This window comes from Asparagus officinalis, chromosome 7, assembly GCF_001876935.1.
Source record: "Asparagus officinalis chromosome 7, Aspof.V1, whole genome shotgun sequence".
NCBI classification, from domain to species: Eukaryota; Viridiplantae; Streptophyta; class Magnoliopsida; order Asparagales; family Asparagaceae; genus Asparagus; species Asparagus officinalis.
Genome location: NC_033800.1, coordinates 135746218 through 135762566, shown reverse-complemented (window position 1 = coordinate 135762566; position 16349 = coordinate 135746218). Strand labels below are relative to the sequence as shown.

The 16349-nt window shown below is 38.1% G+C and overlaps 2 protein-coding genes across 2 annotated transcripts in view; both read right to left on the bottom strand.

The window, feature by feature from the left end:
- LOC109850625 (serine/threonine-protein kinase Nek2-like) overlaps positions 1–6180 on the bottom strand; it is a 13970-nt gene extending 7790 nt beyond the window's left edge. Inside the window, exons 1-3 of the mRNA XM_020420677.1 lie at positions 5966–6180; positions 5544–5698; positions 5368–5434 (exon numbers count right to left, since the gene is read on the bottom strand). Coding sequence (XP_020276266.1) covers positions 5368–5434; positions 5544–5629 — 153 coding nt within the window. The 5' untranslated portion in view covers positions 5630–5698; positions 5966–6180. The remainder of the gene's footprint in view (positions 1–5367; positions 5435–5543; positions 5699–5965) is intronic.
- LOC109849991 (HVA22-like protein e) lies at positions 14027–16004 on the bottom strand. Its single transcript, XM_020419888.1, has 5 exons — positions 15958–16004; positions 15830–15856; positions 15616–15738; positions 15320–15539; positions 14027–14146 (listed from the first exon to the last, which is right to left on the bottom strand). Exons 1-5 carry the CDS (start codon positions 16002–16004, stop codon positions 14129–14131), a joined length of 435 nt encoding a protein of 144 aa, XP_020275477.1. The 3' UTR covers positions 14027–14128.

Below are 16349 nucleotides of genomic sequence, written 5' to 3'. Positions count from 1 at the left end.
ATTAACATTGTTTTATATATCGGCCGAGTTATCGGATTTGGGAGCTCTCCGTTAGGATAAGTTGGCTTTATAATCGGTTATCGTTTTGGAGAGCTTATCGGCGAGTTATCGGCGTTATCGACACTTATCGGCCGATAAGGCTTAAATTATCAGGATTATCGGTCGAGCATTTTGAGTTGGATTGTTAAGTTTTTAAACCCGACCCGACCTGTTTTGTTAATAAAATGAAACTTAAAACCTGAAACTTCGTGAATCCGACCTTCAAACCATAAACTTCATCTCTGGCGGCTGCTCCTTTTCTCATAAGGCTCTTCCTCTTCCTCCGTTATCTCCATCTTATGTTCTCTGCGCCTCTTTGTCGCTCGCCTTCGTGAACTTCAAACCTTGAACTTCATCGCTCGCCTATCCTCTGTCAACCTCGTCGCTCGCCTCGCCTTCCGTCTTTGTGAACCTCGTCGCTAGCCTTGCCTTTGTGAATCTCCGTGAACTTCGCTCGCCTCGCCTTTGAATTCTAGCGGGATTTACTTGAACAAGTATCATTTCTTCTCGCCTTCAAACTGATTCTGTTTTTTAAGTTGATTTTTATTGTTCTTTGAACAAATATTATCTACTTGTGAGACTTGTTGGGAAGAATCTCTGTGAATTATCTACTCCATGAATTATCTCCAGTAGAATTTACTTGATTTTTGTTTTTTGTTGAGTTTTAAACTTCTCTTTTAATCTTTTCTATAAGAATTTCTGTGAAGTTTTAGGATTTCCCCATAAGTTAAAAAGATTTTTGTCCGGAAACATGGCTATATATATACACATGTTATGAGCTTTCCTTCTCTTGTAATTCCTTCACAGTTCACGCACGCACTTAGATCTCAAGTTAGTGACCTGAAAGAAGAAATTGTTGAATAATTTACATTTTGGTATGTTTATATTTCATTAAGCATGGTTAGATTATATTTTTTAGTTATTATATTATATTATGTTTATATTTCATTAAGCATGGTTAGATTATATTTTTTAGTTATTATATTATATATATACACCATCCAGTATATCACTCTTAAGCATGGTTAGATTATATTTTTTAGTTATTATATTATATATATACACCATCCAGTATATCACTCCGGTAAATACTACTTATCCTTAATATATCACCGATTTTCGCTATCCGATAAGGATTTTGGCCGTCCGATAAATCTCCGATAACCAATATTTAAAACCTTGGATATTAGTCTCAATTTGACTTTTGATTTAGAAAATAATGAACTTTACTACTATGTTGGATGTAATCTCATTTGTGATTTGGTAGTACATATTATTTATCTTGACGTATTTTTATGTGAAAATTGATGAACATGTTCTTTCTTGCTTTATTATCTATCTTGAAAAATTATGTGTGTGGTGTGCGCCTCGCTCCACTCGGGCACGTGCATCGCATTTCGCCTTGCACATACGCGGCTAAAGGGACTTTGCATTGCGCATTGCGTTGATCATACTGCGTACTAGAAAAGTTACAGTGACACCTAACATTTCCCCAAAATAAAAATGGTTATGTCATAGAAAGATCAAAAGAGCAAAGCCCAAAGAGCTAGGAAAAAGCTTGCCGCTTGTAATCATCATGACAACCACTTATTCTGCAATTAAAATTTTCTTCCATCAGAATATCAAAAAGGAGTTAATTTCACCTAAAATACATTTTAGATTAAGATTATATCTTAGCATTCCAAGATCATCAGCAACCACTTGAATTTGCATGTTAAGGAGATATGACCTTGCACATGGAGTTAATCAATCAAGCATTAGCATAGTTTAATTATAAAAACCACCTCAGAAACAATATTGTATTCCAATATAGGTGATACAGGTGTATCTTCTCTTCGGAACTTAGCGATCTTCATGGGAGCTTGAGGATAGATGATTCTCATACTAGCATGAGAATAGGGGGTGTCAAACAGTATAAGGGAACACAGGAGGAAGCGTGGAACAAAACGACGAGCAGAAAAATCAAAGTACCCAGTTTTCAGCCTGTGAGTCGACTCATGACTGTTATGAGTCGACTCATCAGGTTGAGTCGACTCATGACTGTCATGAGTCGACTCATCGCTGGTTATTGAGATTTCTCTAGTTTTTGTCGAGTCGACTCATCTCAGTCATGAGTCGACTCATCGATGGTTTTCTGATTCGTTTGGGATTCTGTTCACACGTTTTCCTGTTGGTTTTGGGTCTGGTTATTTACCAAACTGCCATCCACGTTTGTACACCTATATAAGGGATTGTTTTAGGGTTTCTAAACATCTTTTTGGTCAGAGAGTTTAATCAAGAGAGATTAGATTCTAGATTGAGATTTGGAGAGCTTGTTCTTCAATTCTAGAGTGAGATTGTGAGGGAGAGATTGTAATCTTTTGTTCTTCATAATCTATAGAAGGTATTTTCCTTCGCCAAACTGAATTGTTCTTGTGTTTTGGTCGTCCTTTTCTCAACCCACCTTTTGATAATTCCGCGACCAAAGGGTGCTCGCACGGCAACTCGTATCAAGTTGGTATCAGAGCCCTCAGATCCGATGAAAGGGGCATCCTGTGTATGGTCCTTACCCGATCCCAATACAAGAAGCTTGGCGAGATCCTTATTTCATTAGAAGGAGTCCAAGATTTAAGGAAGGAGAAGATGACTGAAGGAGACAATTTAGCGAGGATTGATGCATTGGAGAAGCAGATCGAGATGATAGGTTCGACTCTCACCCAACTCGTCAGTCTTATCCATGGAGGTGGCAAACAAGGTGAATCTTCTTCGAAGAAAATTGTTGAGTCCGATGTGGAAAGAGTAGATTCAGATTCCGACGAGGAGGAGGAGACCATTAAGACTGTATTGCATCAAGGTGGTAAGAATTCTTATCAAAACCTGAAGATTGACTTTAAGGTGGAGATTCCTGTTTATGATGGGAGTGTTGACGTCGAGAGGCTTGATGACTGGATCGAGCGGATGGAGACGTATTTTACTCTTTATGGCTATTCGTCGAAAGAGAAGATTGTGTTCGCGACTTTGAAGCTTTCAGGGCACGCGTTGACGTGATGGAAATCCTACTGTAAGCAGGAGAAGAAGGCGGTGTCGTGGAACAAGTTCAAGGAGCTACTTAGGAAACAGTTCTATCCGGTGGGATTCCTTGAAGAACGTTGGTACAAGTGGTACGGCTTGCGCCAAAGGGTCAATCAAACCGTTCAAGAATATACTACGGAGTTCCAGCAGCAGGCGATGGTCCTCAACATTGCGACAGAGGAATATTCCGTGTTTATGAAGTATATGACGGGTTTGAACGATCACATCCGAAAGGAGATGAGGCTATTCACGGTGGAATCAATTGCAGATGCGAGCGTGAAGGTCATTGCCATTGAGGGTAAACAAAAGAATGGCAACAAGGTTAAGGGAGACTCCAAACAGACGGGAGGCGAGTCTAGTGGTTCTCAATCTAATGAGGAGAAAAAAAAAGGGTGATCCAGGGAAAGCAGGACTGATTTGTAGTCACTGCGAGAAGACAGGACACGAAGCTGATCGGTGCTGGGAGAAGTATCCTCATCTGAAACCAAGAGGGTTGAAGAGGAAGGAGGAGAAAAAGGCATACATGATAGCTCAAGGTCCGAAGGAAGTCCCGGGGATGACAGAGCCCAACAGCAGTCTTAATCTTATGACGAGAAAACAGACCACGAAAGAGAACGACGACCCGAGAGAGCAACTCTTTGTTCTTAAGTTGCAAGTGAAGACCAGTTTGGTTGATGCCATTGTTGATTCGGGCAGCGAGAAAAATTTGATATCCGAGGCATTGGTGCAGAAGCTAGGTCTGAAGACGGTCAAGCATCCGAAACCCTATCCATTGGGGTGGATTCAGAAGGAGGAGAAACTGAGTGTAGTTGATCAATGCACTGTCAGATTTGCGCTCCACGGGTCGTATATTGACGAGGTCACATGCGATGTCGTTCCATTGGATGTTTGTCAGATTATACTAGGTAATCCGTACTTATGGGATAGATATGCGATCTACGAGAGGCGGGCTCAGAAGTACACCTTCACTAAGGATGGTGTAAAGTTTATATTTCGTTCGGCATCTCTTCCGAAGGAGACAAGCTTGGGGACGGTGACGCGAGCGAAGAGACTAGTGAATGCAAGCAAGAAATTTGTCTCGCTGTGCATTAGACTTCTAGAAAAGCCATCGACAAAGGATTGCAACTTAGAGCGAGCGGTGACTATGACGAGACGCGGGACGAATGAGTTGTTTCCGATCGGACGTCGAGACCGGATTCCTAGCAAGACCAGGTGGTGCAGAAAAGATGGAGGAGCTCAAGAGTTTCCTCAGCTGAAGTTCTAACTTGAATGGGACTTCAAGTTCTTAAAGAGGGGACACATGATACAGGTGTATCTTCTTTTCGGAACTTAGCGATCTTCATGGGAGCTTGAGGATAAATGATTCTCATACTAGCATGAGAATAGGGGGTGTCAAACAGTATAAGGGAACACAGGAGGAAGCGTGGAACAAGACGATGAGCAGAAGAATCGAAGTACCCAGTTTTCAGCCTGTGAGTCGACTCATGACTGTTATGAGTCGACTCATCAGGTTGAGTCGACTCATGATTGTCATGAGTCGACTCATCGCTGGTTATTGAGATTTCTCCAGTTTCTGTCGAGTCGACTCATCTCAGTCATGAGTTGACTCATCGATGGTTTCCTGATTCGTTTGGGATTCTGTTCACGCGTTTTCCTGTTGGTTTTGGGTCTGGTTATTTACCAAACTGCCATTCACGTTTGTACACCTATATAAGGGATTGTTTTAGGGTTTCTAAACATCTTTTTGGTCAGAGAGTTTAATCAAGAGAGATTAGATTCTAGATTGAGATTTGGAGAGCTTGTTCTTCAATTCTAGAGTGAGATTGTGAGGGAGAGATTGTAATCTTTTGTTCTTCATAATCTAGAGAAGGTATTTTCCTTCGCCAAACTGAATTGTTCTTGTATTTTGGTCGTCATTTTCTCAACCCACCTTTTGGTAATTCCGCGATCAAAGGGTGCTCGCACGGCAACTCGTATCAATAGGCCCATCAATCTAGAATCTTTTTTTTTGACAAAATATTCATTATAGGTAAGACTACCAATACTGAAAAATGTTGTTTTTAAAGTAGAATACTGAGTTGTAACTAGCTCATAACACTTACAACGTACAAGTCATGTTTAAGTATAACAAACTCCTCATAGATGTCAAACAGTCAATGATGATTTTGTGACTAAGTTTGCATTACAGTTGAGACACAACAACATTGAATGTAGTTTCTCTAAGTATAATAGCGATAAGCAACTAGCTCATAACATTTAAATGTTATAGTTGAATACCTCCTGATGAGCAGACCTCCGACACCTGTCGGTCTGTCGAGCAAGGCGAATCTTCTTCAAGACGTACCTACAAGAAGTAATAAGCTCAATAATGAACAGAACTTGTCGTATCGATCACACACAACGAAATGAGATCAAAGACGGCAAGACGACACTTTGGCTTGCGGCTTACTCACCTCTTCTTCTCCATCTTATGCCTCACGAGGAGAGCAGAACCAAATGCACCTTTCCCAATCTGCTCCAATACCTCATATTGCTCCATTTTTGGGGAAAACAACTTCTCTCTCACCCTCAAATGTGTTGACCTAATCAAAGCTCCACTTCACCTTCCCTAAATAAATTCAAGAAGTTAAATAATTACCAAAAATAGAAAATTTCTTCAATCAAAGCTATTAACTCACTACACAAATCAGTTAGAACAAAACACTACTACAATAAAGCAGCAGAAAATTACACACGCAAAATATTTAAAAAAGAAACAGACGAAAATGTAACAAACTGACGGCACAAACTCCAAAAAAATCGGAAAAATCACAAAAACATTATCGGAATCCACACGCATTATCGAAACATCAAGCATTGCAGCGAGAAATCGCACCTGTATCCGAGATCCGCTCGATCAGCGGCGAGATCTCAGCATCAATCAAGAACCTAGAATCTCGACGACGATCGATCGATCGGAGAAGAATCTACAACTTGAGCTCGAAGGAGAGCTCTGTTGATCCCTCTGCTGCCATTGCGAGGGTTTTAGAGAGAGAGAGAGAGAGAGGCGGCAAAGAGCTCAAAAAGGAGGAGATGATTGAGGAATTCAAAGTTTTTAAAAAGAAAAGGGATTCATCATCAAAAGATGAAGAATCTAGAGAGAGAGAGTGTGAAGTGAGAGAGAGGAGAGAGATAAAAAAGAGAGTGATGTGATGGGGAGAGTACTGTGTAAGCGGGAGGTCAATTTTTTTTAATATTTTTAATGTCCGTAATTGTTATTAATTAGTAAATTAATTAGGAAACGGTAGACACGTCTATTCCTCGCTCGTTTTTTAATTTAATTAATAAGAAGATTGAGTTACTTTTCATTTATAAACCCTAGTTTGACCTGATTTACTTTTAAGTCCATCCGCCCCTAAATATCATCCTTAAACCCAAATTATCAAGTATCTACTTATAGAATTTTAAATTTATAAAAATAAAAATAAAAAACCAATGAAGGAGCCACATTATACGAAGAGTAGATAAACGACCCTATCAGAACTATTCTCTAAACTGGACCTATCATATATGACGTGCTTATAATTGTGTCTATTGATACTCTAAAATATACATCAAATTATAGTTATCGATACACTGAAATATAATGACTAAGGTATCAATATGGTAACTAAAATAGAAAGTAATTTTAAAAATAATTTAAATGATGTATGGCAACTTTGGATTACAATTCGCTTGCCTTATAATCTACAAATGACTTATAGTCCTTCAGTGGATTAAAATAGTTCAAAGTTTTTTGGTAAATTTAATGGATTGTAATCCATTTTAATGATAGAGTGTTTGGAAAATGAGTGGCTTACAGTACTTCAGTATTATCAAAATAACCAAAAAGAGTTCAAAAATAAAGAAAGAGGGTTTAAAATTTTCTTAAATGCTAAATTATAAAGCGATCTTTTACTGAGTCAAACTATATATCTTATAAGCCACCAAAAAATAAGCTAGATTGTTCTTTTTTTTTGCCTCATAAGCATCTTTGATTGGTTGTCAAATATGCTCTTTGAGAGATATTTTAAGTGCAATTATGGTTTTGTGGTGGGTGGCGTGAAAATAAATCAGGATAAAATTTTGTGTTTATATATTAAAAAAATTACGTACCTATATTTTGTTGCTTTTTAGAGTTCTAAATAATTTGTTTTTGGCATCTTTCGCCTCTTTAAGCCGACAGCAGGGACATCCCTTCAGATCACGAGCCGGGGCAGAAACCTCTGCTGCAATAGATAGAACAGGAAACAGCAAAAGAAGAAATGAAATCAGAAAGCGGTGAAATTACCGCTTTATCTCGTTCTTTTACTTCGGCTTTTTCTTTTTGACTTTTACCCTCGGTTGGCCGGGGGAGGGGGGGGAGTTGGCAACAAGTTGCCGGGTTGGGGGCTGAGAAAGGCGTGGGGGGGTAATGATGGGTGATGGAAGTCGGTAAAACATCAGGCAGCCTTTGACTGGGATAGTAAGTCATAAGTGGGGCCCACAGGATTCTAAGTTGGATAATGTCTAGCAGACAAATAAGTATTATATTATAAAGCGAAAGATTGGAGAAATTAATCAAGTTGGGAGTGTCAGAAAGTGAACCGTTGAAAAAAATCAAGATCATATGGTTTGCATGCATAAGTCATGGTTTCACTACTTTTCATGATTTAAAAAAGTTTTTTTTTAAGAACAATACTTTCACGCAATGTAAATGGTGTTGGTGATGTATAAAATTCATATAAATTTCACATAAATATGAATATGGCATGTATTATTACGTACGGATTCAAATTTCACTAAAATGCGAAAACGTAGCAGGTAGATTTCTATTTACTGTTATTTGAATTTGTGATAAATAAGGAAACTAATACAGGCCTCAGACTTCCAAAACATTTCCATGCGTCTGCTCTCGAATAAAATGAATTTAAATTTAAATAATATTTTTCTAGAAATATAATTTATTTAGGTAGATAACTATAACATAACTAATGTGTTTAATAGAGACTTGCGTGTGCGTTTGCAGGTGTTAATATGCTAATATTTTATTTAGAGGACAGTAGTTACGATCTCGGATCTTCTCCTCAGATTTACACTTAACATGTAGATAGAACATGAGATTTTATGAATAAGGATCTCCTCAGAACCACCCCTATATGAGCGGATAGTTTTCGAGCAACAAGAAGTCAGGGTGAAAATGTCTACTTTGCCCAACTATCCAACTGATTGATGGTTGCTCTCAAGTGAATATGGTTCTCAAAAAACCAAGATAATTATACATTTTAAGGTAATATGAACCTATGTATATCCATATGAATGGCAAGAGCTAGCATTGCAACTTTCAACTTCGCAAATATTTGCGTTTCAGTATGACGCGGGCGCTTGCACTTCCTAAGTGTAACCAAACGGAAGTGTTGGATGCTGAAACTGAGAAAAATACAGAAAAGTCTTTGTTGGAGAAATTGGGATCCTCTCCTCATCCTAATATTTCCTAATGAAGAATTGTGAAGAGTTGGGAGGGGGGCCCACAAGGATGAGTGGGAAAATGAAAGGTCATAATGGAAATGAAAGGATAGGATCTCCTTATTAGGAGATATTAGGAGCTTTTCATTAGGAGAGGATCCGGATCCGTTGTTGGAAGTGGATTTACGGTTGAGGGACCACGATAATCCGACAAACAAACGAAAGAAAATATAACAAGCTACGATCAGAGACAATTTCCATACTATAAAGCTTTCTATTATATTTATTATGGTATCAGAGTCTTGTTGTTAGCTTTAGAGAGAACTCTTTCTTCTTCCCAGACCTCGAGCTGACGAGGGGGGTTTCGTCACAAACTCTGAGCTTCCCTGGGTGGCCTCGACATCAGCTTCAACCTTGGCATTCGACAACGTCAACTCCTCATCATCATAATCTCCGATGAGGAACGCCTGTATCTCCTCCATCCACAAACCCCGTCCATCACACTCGGCGACAATCTTAGCCGTAAAATACAAATGAAAAAAAAAACATGATTAGAGCTCCTAGTTGTCACCTAATCACCTTACATACGTGATCTCTTCCTGTGTGCAACCAGCTTCTCCTCGATCCCCATTGCGTCTGCAACAACACCTGCAGAACATATTCCCAGCACATACCGCTATTTACCAACCCATACAACCTATCAAGAGGTTCGACGGAATGACTGAGAGATATCTCTCGCAGCGACGCTGCCGCCATCAACTACATGTAGCTATAACACCTTGCATCCTTTGTCCAACTCACATTATCTATCCACGACCTCAAAGGACAGCCTCCATCATGCATACTCTATCCATGCTCTCAACGAACAGCCCCCACCTCATAGCCTACAGCTCCATCGACCGATATGCTCCAACTCGATCACCTCTCACGGAGCCTGGACAACAACCATCTATGCAACTTGGCTCATCTTATCCAAATTCTCGATTGTCAACCCACTGTGACTTTGAGCAGGAGTATTAAATACAGTAGTGTATATTCTAATGGTATTTTATCTTATATATTAGGTAACGTATAACTGTGTATTAGGTAGTATAGTCTCTTTTTATTTTCTACTTTGCTTTCTATCTTAGTGAGCCTTTCCGTATTAAGTCTCCATCTTGTATAAATATATTGTCATGCTTATCAATAATATTAAGCTTTCTTTTATATTTATCAAAAATTGGATGAATCCAAGGTTTCTTTTGAGTAGTGGTGAATATGCTACTTCACATACAGTACAAGAGAGAAAAATGTGAGATCTAATCCTTTTAATTTCTTTCAAAATTGATGACTCATTAAGAAAGTCCATGTTTTCACTCTTGTGATGCGTGAGTAGTGTAGAAAAGTATAGTGTAGTTATCATTATTCTTTTTTTTACACATTTAACTATAATCTGAAAACTCATATATTCACATATTTCCATGTTAGTTTTTTATGATATGGGGCACGAAATCCAAATATACTTTATTTCTATATTAGATGTGGAAATCTAGGTATAGATATAAGACCATCATGTTCTTTTACCCTAGAATGGTTAACTCTATGTATGAGGTAAATTGGGGGGACCTAATAGAGATTAGATGACTTGAGGAACTAATTTTCCTCTAATTGATACTCTTTCTCTTGATAGGAGAGATTAGCTCCAAAATAAATTAAGAACCGGGGACTTAATAGTTCCAAAATAATTAATTAAGAATTGGGGACTTAATAGCAATGTTAATGATCTGAGAGATTAATCTCAAAACATGACATCAATTTCAATTATTTGAGGGACTAACTCAAAATATGGAAGGGCTTAACAAACTACTATGGAAAAACCTCCCCATTTGGCAATAGACTAGTGGTGTTAATGTTAGGATACGTAGAGCTTAATTATCTGACTTGCCCTACACCTCTAATTGAAGAGGGAACATGAGAATTGAAGGAACAGGAACGACAGCGATGAAATTCAGACAAAATGACGAAGGAAACAACCCGGAAGCCTCACGGTCGATCGCGAGTGACGCGGCGGTCAACCACGAACGTGCACAAGACCTAGAAAAGACTATGAACTTTTTACGGTCGACCGCGAAAACATGTGCGGTCGACCGCGCCAAACCCTATAGTCGATTAAGTTTCTGTCGTTTCTGTCCGGTCGACCGTGACTGTCTCTGCGATCGACCGCGAGTCGGGTTTTGGGTCTGGGCTCGTTTTTTCTGAACTGTTTGAGATTTTTGTTTGTATTAACCCTTATGTTATTAAAAGGGTTATTAGAGCAACTTGTAAACTGACGAAAAATAGTGAAATTTTCTTCTACAACGGCCGTGGACGTAGCTTCTCACATCGAGAAGTGAACCACGTAAATCTTGTCTATTTTTTTGTGGTTGATTTTCTCTCTCTTCTCTCTCATCTCTATTTTTAAATCATATCGGGGGTTAGATAAAACCCTAACAAGTAGTATCAGAGCGACCAGGTTCGGTGCAGGCTATTTGAGGTCAGAGACATGGGATCGAAGAAGGAGACGTCCAAGATCGAGAAGTTTGATGGGACAAACTTCGGGTTCTAGAAGATACAAATGGAAAACTACCTCTATCAAAAGGATCTATATTTGCCATTAGGAGAGAAACCGGCGGATATGAAGGATGCAGAGTGGAAGCTATTAGATCGGAAGGCCCTTGGAGCAATTAGGTTGACCATGTCCAAATCTGCAGCTTTCAACATCAAGAATCAGAATTCGATGGCGGATCTCATGGCTGCGTTATCTAGTATGTATGAACAACCCTCTACGGTGAATAAGGTACATCTCATAAAGAAGCTGTTTAATTTGAGGATGTCCGAATACAAAAAATTCAAGGAACACCTAAATGAGTTTAATGAGATTATGGATCAACTAAACTCCATCAATATTAAATTTGATGATAAAATTCAAGCACTATTAATACTTGGTCAGTTGTCTGATAGTTGGAAGGGCACTGTTATTTTGATTAGCGGGTCATACGAAAAATTAAAACTGAAGTTTTCAGAAGTTGTAGACATGGTTATGACCGAGGAGATCAGAAGGCAAGGAGTTTCTAATTCAGGGTCGGTATTGAATTTTGAGAGCAGAGGCGGAAATAGAAACATAAATAGAGGCAATAGCCGTGGAAGACCTAATTCGAGGAATGGTAGGTTAAGATCCAGAAATCACAAAAGAAAGAAAGAGATTGACTGTTGGAACTGTGGTAAGTTTGAGCACTATGAGAATCAGTGCAGGGAATCCAAGAAAGATAAGGAGAACAAGACTGAAGCGAACGTCGTCTCAGGAGAATCAGGTGATGCCCTTATTTGCTCGTTGGAGAGAAAGATAAAATCATGGGTGCTAGATTCAGGAGCTTCGTTTCATGCTACCTCAAATAGAGATTTATTTGAGAACTATGTTTCAGGAAACTTAGAAAAAGTCTATCTTGGCGATGATCAACCGTGTGATATAGTTGGAAAAGGAGCGGTGCAAATTAAACTTAATGGGTCTATATGGAAGCTAAATGATGTGAGACATGTTCCTAGCTTAAGGAAGAATCTGATCTCCATAAGACAGTTGGCAAAAGAGGGATATATATCAACATTCACATGTGATACATGGAAGGTTACCAAGAGGTCTATGATTATTGCCCGTGGTACGAAGAGTGGATCTCTCTACATGATGACAAATGCATGTTTATCCATTGTAGTGGTTGAAAGTAAAGAAGATCCAAATTTGTGGCACCAGAGGCTTAGTCACATGAGTAGCAAAGGCCTGAAGGTTATACAGTCGAATGAAAAGTTACCAGGTTTGAGGTCGACTAATTTTGACTTATGTGAAAGTTGCATCTCCAGGAAACAAAAGAGAATAAGCTTTAAAAGAGTTGGCAGAACACCGAAGGAAGAGAAGCTTGAGCTAGTTCACATAGATGTGTGGGGCCCAGTATCAGTACAGTCCACTGGTGGAACGTTATACTTTGTGACTTTCAGAGATGATCACTCGAGGAAGACTTGAGTCTATTTCATGAAAAACAAATTAGAAGTGTTTGAAGTCTTCAAGAGATGGAAGGCTATGGTAGAAAACGAAACATGGTTGAAGGTCAAGAAATTGTGATCAGATAATGGCGATGAATATGAAGATTCAGAGTTCAAGAAGTTTTGTTATGATAGTGGCATCAGATTGGAGAGAACAATGCCAGGCACACCTCAGCAGAACGGCATAGCAGAACGAATGAACAGAACATTGACTGAAAGAGCTAGAAGCATGCGACTTTAAGCAAGACTCCCAAAACAATTCTGGACACACTGCTGGATTTTCAACTTTTAGCGACGGACAAATCCGTCGCTATAAGTCGTTATTCCGTCGCTAAAACTTTTAGCGACGGAAAAAATAAAGTTCCGTCGCTAAAATTTCGACGCTATAACAGGGGTGCCTAAAAACACTTTTAGCGACGGACATTCCGTCGCTAAATTTTAGCGACGGTTTATTAGCAACAGAAAATCCGTCGTTCTATTTTTTTTTAAAAAAAGGAAAAAAAAATTCCGTCGCTAAAAGTGACATTAGCGACGGAAAATCCGTCGCTAATGTGACTTTTAGCGACAGAAAATCCGTCGCTAAAAAACAAAAACTTTAGCGACGGATATTCTGCCGCTATTATCATGTCCCGTGTATGTTTTCTGTCGCTAAAAGGGTCTATAGCGACGGCTAATCCGTGGCTAAATATTTCTAATATTTTTTTTTAAATTTATTTTGAAAATTAAAAAACCTGTACAATAATATAATGAATTTAAAACCCTATTCAATCAACAATATAATATTCATTCCCACACATATATAACACATATATTTTAATAAAAATATCCCAACATAATTAAAATTATTTATACAACACACACCATGATAAATATTGTTTATACAGCACACACTCATTGTTTTCAAAGGTAAAAAAAAATCAGTCCTCCCTGATCATCATCATCCTCATCACCAACTCCACCTTGTCTAGAAGTCCAAGCCTGTAAATATAAATCAAACGTTAACAACATGGCATGACATGCAAGTATAACAATAAGAGAGAGTATCATGACATATTCTTATATATTATATGTTTCGAAGAGAGTATCATGGCATATTCTTATGTATTATAAGCACGCACATATTCTTATATACACGCATGCACGCGTATACGCACGCACGCGTACACGCACCAAATCTGCACCCCTCCCTCCTCAACCACGACCAAAGCCACCACCCACCCACCCACCACACTCCACACCAACCACCCCCTCCCCCTACATCACCACCACCACCACCCAATCCCTACACCTCCCCCTCCTCCACCATGACCAAACCTAACACCAACCAATCAAATAACGCCCACCACAACACAACACAACAACAACATCACCACCACCACAAATCTCCAAACACCACCCACCAGCTATACATCCAAATCCTAGTAAAAGTAAAAAAAAAAAAAAAAAAGGAAATCTATCCATGTCTTAAAAGTAATCCATATCTTAAAAGTTAAAACGAGAGGCAAACCTGATCTCCAAGCTCTCATTACTCCTCCTGCTCCCCCTGCCGAATGTCAAACAAGTTAATCACTACTCCCAAACTAAAAATAAAAAGAACAAGCAAAAAAAAAAAATTAAAGATTTTTCTCATCTTATCTTATGCCCCTAAATTCTAGTTCTTTTTATATTAGACGTTTAAGGCTTTATACTTATAACTCACTCCTAAATCTTCAATCTGTTCAACAGAGGTTGTTATCTGGAATTATGACTTTAAATTACAATAAGCGAATTTTATTTTAAAGGCAAAACTTCATCGAGGTTACTAATATGTGGACTAAATATCACTTGGGCCCTTAATATTTGAAAATTTACTAGGATCCCCTATGTTGCCTCGGTCATCATCCTAGATCATTTTTACATAATTCCGTTCACAATAACGCTGCCATGCCATATCACTGCAGTGTAAACCAGTGTAAGTTTCAAGTTCAATACAAACTTTAATTTCACTAATTTTTTGTTGATGTGATAATGATGTGGTACGATAAACTTGGGACTGTTACTGATTTTTTAATGAAAAAGAGCTAGTTTCTTCTTTTTTAAGCGCGTTTTTTCCATATTAGTTCCTAATTTTTTATACTTTGAAAGGACAACCTGAAATTACTAAACTTTTTATTAGGTCCCAATTCTTAAATTATAATGAAATTAATCCCTCAAATCATTAAAATGCTACTAGAGTCCCCGATTCTCAGATTTGTTTCAAATTCATCCCTTTCATTAATTAATTACACTTCCACTCTTGATTGTTTATATCGGGTACCCAAAATCTCATAAGTTGTTTTTTATTAATCCCTCTAAGTGCTAAGTCCTACTCTCGTTGGAGGGACAAATCTCAAACTAACTAAAGAATTGAGGGACTTATAGTACTTTCAATAAATTGAGATACTGATTTCAGAATAAATTAAGAACAAGAAGCCTAATAGCAATTCCAATGATTTGAGGGACTAATTCTAAAATTAACTTAAAGAATCGCGAAATCTGATAGCAATTTTTATTAGTCGAGGGACTAATTTCAAAGCACGAAAGATTTAAGGGACTAAAGCATGGAAACCCTTAAAATAGAGTAGATCTACTCTTAACTTCAACAATGAAATGGTTGCTTTCTTCGTTCATAACAAATAACATGAAGTTATATTTATTTCCACTTGTTTACTTGAAAGAAATAGTCAGCGGAGCTCACCTTTTTTGAAGTAACAAGGCCTAAATATTTGTTCTTGCTCTTGCTCTTGCTCTTGGATGGTGGTGATGATGATGATGAACTAGAAGAAGATTCGCTTAAAACCCCATATTTTCTTAATTGTTTCCTCACAAACTTGTCATATATGAAAGCTGCTCCCCTAAATTGTGGTAATACCAACCAAGCCACTAACAATACCTTCATCTCATACCAAATTGGTACCCTTCACAAAAAAACCAATCCAAATTAATTGTCCAAATAATTTATAGAGTTTATCAATTAACCAAGAGTTTAATTACCATCTCAAGATTGGCTCCAAAACCATATCCATGAGCGTCAGGAAAGAGTACAAAATCCAATATGCTAACCATTGTTCATCATCAAGCTTGTCTTCAGTCTCAATCGCTTGAACTGATGCATACCTACATAATAATTCAAACCCCTCAACCAAATTCCAACCCCACCCAAAAGAAAAAAAAAAGAAAAAAAAAACAGCGAACAATATATACTTACAAGGGATAGAGCAACATGATTGCAGGCCTATAATCAAATATTGCATAATTGATATTAGTGCTACAATAGCAACCATAAATAATTAACAAACTTAAGTAGAAACTAATGAAACAATAATATGTATTTACCCGGAGAAAGAATGAATATAAGTGAGAAATGTCCAAAAGCGGTCCATGAAGATTTCTTTAGTTTGAGTTCAAGAAGCTTCTTCTTGCCTAAGTTTTTGAGACAATAGTTTACTTTACTACAATCACGATACTGGTGATCTGGCTACTTACTGAGAATTAACTATCAAATTTTGCCAATCATTTACCAACAACTATGCAGCGAATTTTTCTGTCCGGAACATACTATGTAAAATTCAACTCTAAAATATGTAAAATTCAACATACCAGCTTTTCTTCCTCTCCCCATTCAACATTAACCCTGTTTCCCACAGGAACTCCAACAACAAGCATTAGATCACTCCTCATCCGAGGAACTATACCCCCCAAGGTCACCCTCAGACTCATCACCATCT